This window comes from Pteropus medius, unplaced genomic scaffold, assembly GCF_902729225.1.
Source record: "Pteropus medius unplaced genomic scaffold, Ma_sr-lr_union100, whole genome shotgun sequence".
NCBI classification, from domain to species: Eukaryota; Metazoa; Chordata; class Mammalia; order Chiroptera; family Pteropodidae; genus Pteropus; species Pteropus medius.
Genome location: NW_024340701.1, coordinates 18,121,157 through 18,125,317, shown reverse-complemented (window position 1 = coordinate 18,125,317; position 4,161 = coordinate 18,121,157). Strand labels below are relative to the sequence as shown.

Genomic DNA, 4,161 nt, shown 5'->3' with positions numbered 1-4,161 from the left:
ACATAAGGGCACTCTACCAAGATTGGGAAACATAGCAGCTCTACCTAATACATAGAAAGAAACACAGGAAGGCAGCCAAAATGAGACAAAGAGACATGTCCCAAGTGAAAGATCAGAACAAAGCTCCAGAAAACTAAACAAAATGGAGATAAGCAATCTACCAGATGTGAGTTCAAAAAGCTGGTTATAAGGAAGCTCAATGATCTCAGTGAGAAGTTCAACAAAGAGGCAACAAAAAAATGAAGACAGAAAACATTTAAAAAAACAATCAGAAATGAAAAATGCAGTAACTGAAATAAAGAATATATTAGAGAAAATCGACAGCAGATTTGATGAAGCAGAGGATCGAATCAGCAATTTGGAAGATATCAGAAAACACCCACTCAGAACAGCAACAAGAAAAAAGAATCCAAAAAATGAGGATAGTTTAAGGGGCCCTGGGACAGCGTCAAGCCTACCAACATTTGCATCATAGGGGCACCAGAAGGAGAAGAGAGAGCAAGGAATTGAGAACCTATTTGAAGAAATGATGAAAAACTTCCTCAACCTGGTGAAGTAACTATACTAGGAAGCACTGAGAGTCCCAAACAAGATGAACTCAAAGAGGTCCACACCAAGGCACATTATAATTAAAATGCCAAAGGTTAAAGACAGAGAGAATCTTAAAAGCAGAAAGAGAAAAATAGTTAGTTACTTACAAGGGAGCTCCCATGAGAATGTAAGCTGATTTCTCAACAGAAACTTTGCAGGCCATAAGGGATTGGCATGAAATATTCAAAGTGACAAAAAGCAAAGACCTACAACCAAGATTACTTTACCCAGCAAAGCTATCATTGAGAATCAAAGGACACATAAAGAACTTCCCAGACAAGAAAAAATTTGAGTTCATCACCACCAAACCAGTATTATAAGAAATGTTAAAGGGAGTTCTTTAAAAAGAAAATGATAAAAAATGTGAATAATAAAATGGCAATAACAACATATCTATCAACAATTATTTTATGTAAATGGATTAAATGCTCCAATCAAAAGACATAGGGTCACTGTATGAAAACAAGGCCTTTACATATGTTGCCTACAAAAGACTCACTTCAGATCAAAAGACGCACACACAGAGCGAAAGTAAAAAAAAATAATAATAATAAAAAACTGGGTAGCAATACTTATACTAGGCAAAACAGACTTTAAAACAAAGGCTATAACAAGAGACAAAGGACCTAATAATTCCACTTCTGGGTTTTAGCCGAAGAAACCCAAAACACCAATTTGAAAAGACATATGCGTCTATATAGTCATTACAGCATTGTTTACAATAGCCAAGATATGGAAGTAACCTAAGTGTCCATCAATAGATGAATGGATAAAAAGTGGTACATATATACAATGGAATATATTCAGCCATAAAAAGGAATGGAATCTTGCCATCTGTAACACGGATGGACCTAGAGGATATTATGCTAAGTGAAGTAAGTCACACAGAGAAAGACAAATACCATATGATTTCACTTATACGTGGAATCTAAAAAACAAACAGAAAAAACCGAAGCAAACTCATCGATAAAGTAATATTTTGATGGTTGCCAGATGGGAGGAGGATTGGGGAGATGGGTGAAAAAGGGGAAGGGATTAAGAAGTACAAATTGGTAGTTACAAAATAGTCACGGGAATGTAAAGTATAGCATAGGAAATATAGTCAATAATGTAATAACTATGTATGGTGTCAGATGGGTCTTAGATTTATCGGGTGATCATTTTGTGAGTTACATAAATGTCTAATCACTATGTTGTACACCTGAAACTAATATAATATTGTATGTCAACTGTAACTGAAAAATAAAAAAAACATTTAAAAAATAATGTAACCAGAAAATAATAAAACAATAAAAAAAGCGCAAAACCATTTGTATAATGAAAACAGTCAATTCTGACTAAATAAAACCCTGTTAGGGTTTTACAATATAAAACAGATTTAGTATTGAAATGACACAAATTTGGAATCATTAACTTTATTTGTGACTCTTTATAGACATTGGTCCACTTCCACATGAAAAGTAAGGAGCATCTACTTTCACTTAATATTCTATAGAATGATGTACCACAAACCATAGTAACTTACACAGTGGGAAAAGTTAACTGAAATAAAAAGATTTTTATATTCATGCCCCAAGATGTCCCCCAAATGTTTGTTTTTATGTGTATAATTATGAATATCTGTAACTTCACATAGCTAGTTTCTTCTGAGATCAATGTAGTATTTTTAATACCCACACTAGACCATCCAGATCACCAAACTTTCAGAAGAGGTTAAAAAAACAGCTATCCTCTGTCAATCAGATGCAGTTCCAAATCAAAGTGACTGTATACACACACTCATAGTTGAGGGCTGTGCTAAGTGAAAACCTTTTCTCGTTTCAGAGATATTTACATCAAATTAGGACATTTACAAATAGTTCATAGTACACAATAGCCCAAATATCATTTAAATCTGTCCTGTGTAAGGAAATTAAGCATTCATAAGTGTCTCTAACAAATTCAGTGCATTTTCCTAACATAAATAACACAAGCTATTCTAAATGTTTTACATTTATTTCAGTGCATTATTTCCAAATGTTAAATGGAATGAAATTATATTAAATGGTTATATCATAATATTTGAGGATATTATGGAATTTATATCACACAAATCAATTCACATCAATACCATAATTCACTCTAAAACAACTTCACAAGCACACACAAAACTGAGAACAAAATTTACTTCTTTAAAAAATTTAAAGTATACTATCTACTTTAAACTACACTAAAGATTTATTTTAAGAAAACAATTTCCAAACCCCTTTTCTAAGTTAGGCATAAGGAAAGTTCAATCCATTCGAATCTTCTGGTTTGTCATCCTATAAATGATGCTATCATATCCAGGATCCATGTTCCAAATATTGTAAGAGGTGATAATCACAGCCAAGGCCAAGGCGATCATTATCCAAAGTACCATATTGAAAACCACTGGATACTCAAAATTATACTTATATGCAAGGTTAAAGGGACTTGGTGGGTTCTACAATGAAGAAAAGAAAGAAAATCAAGAGGGAAGATAGAAAATTATCCCAATGTAGTAGATACGATTCATTTACTAACAAATTTATTCATAAGTGGCATAAGTGTTTATACTAGGAGCAACCAAGAAAGAGAGCCTTCATGGAGAAGATAATATGCAATGGTGGTGAAATATAAACCAGATCAATTGCTTGAGAAAATTTGGCAATACCAATAAAGTTGAAGGTATGCGGTATGCATGTCCTATGATCCAGCAAGTTCATACCCTAGGGAAAACTTCTATATGTGTACCAAGAGACATGGACAAGGATGTCCATCAAGGAATGGATAATTATGGCACATCCATACAATGGAACACATAGCTGTAAAATGACTGAACTACAAGCTATGTTTATCAGCTTGCGTGACTCTTAATACTGAGCATAAAACACTGACAAATGCATATAGTATGATTCCATTTATATAAAATTCAAATAACAGGCAAAACTAAACAACACTGTTTACGGATAAGTATGTTATGTAATCAAACTGTAAAAAAAAAGCAAAGGAATGATTAACATAATATTCAGGACAGCAATTACCTCTAGACGGGGAGGGTAGAGGGTTAAGACAGAGGGAGCTCCAGAGAAACAAGTATTCTCTTCAGGTGTATAGTGTTAAAATTCTTTTTACTCTTTAAATTAACTAGTATTACATGTTATATACAGTCATATGCTGCTTAACGACATTTCAGTCAATGACAGACTGCATTTACAACTGTGGTCCCATGAGATTGTAATGGTGCTAAAAAATTCCTGTGGCCTGGTGATCTCGTAAGCCCTCTTAACATTGTAGCACAACACATTACAACTGTCTACAGTATTCAGTACAGTAACATGCTGTCTAGGCTTGTAGCCTAGGAGCACTAGGCTATACCATATAGCTTAGGTGTGCAGGCTATACCATCTAGGTTTATGTAAGTGCACTCTATGATGTTTGCACAATGATGAAATCACCTAACAATGCATTTCTCAAAACATATCCTCATTGTTAAGTGGCACATGATTGTATTTATATTTATCTACTTAAAATTGTTTTTTTTTTTTTAAATTTCAGAAAGGAAAATAA

At 33.5% G+C, this 4,161-nt stretch overlaps 1 protein-coding gene across 1 annotated transcript in view; it reads right to left on the bottom strand.

The window, feature by feature from the left end:
- Nucleotides 1-1,990: 1,990 nt before the first annotated feature.
- The window catches only part of ATP6AP2 (ATPase H+ transporting accessory protein 2), a 20,556-nt gene continuing 18,385 nt past the window's right edge, over nucleotides 1,991-4,161 (bottom strand). Inside the window, exon 9 of the mRNA XM_039888517.1 lies at nucleotides 1,991-3,055. Coding sequence (XP_039744451.1) covers nucleotides 2,864-3,055 — 192 coding nt within the window. The 3' untranslated portion in view covers nucleotides 1,991-2,863. The remainder of the gene's footprint in view (nucleotides 3,056-4,161) is intronic.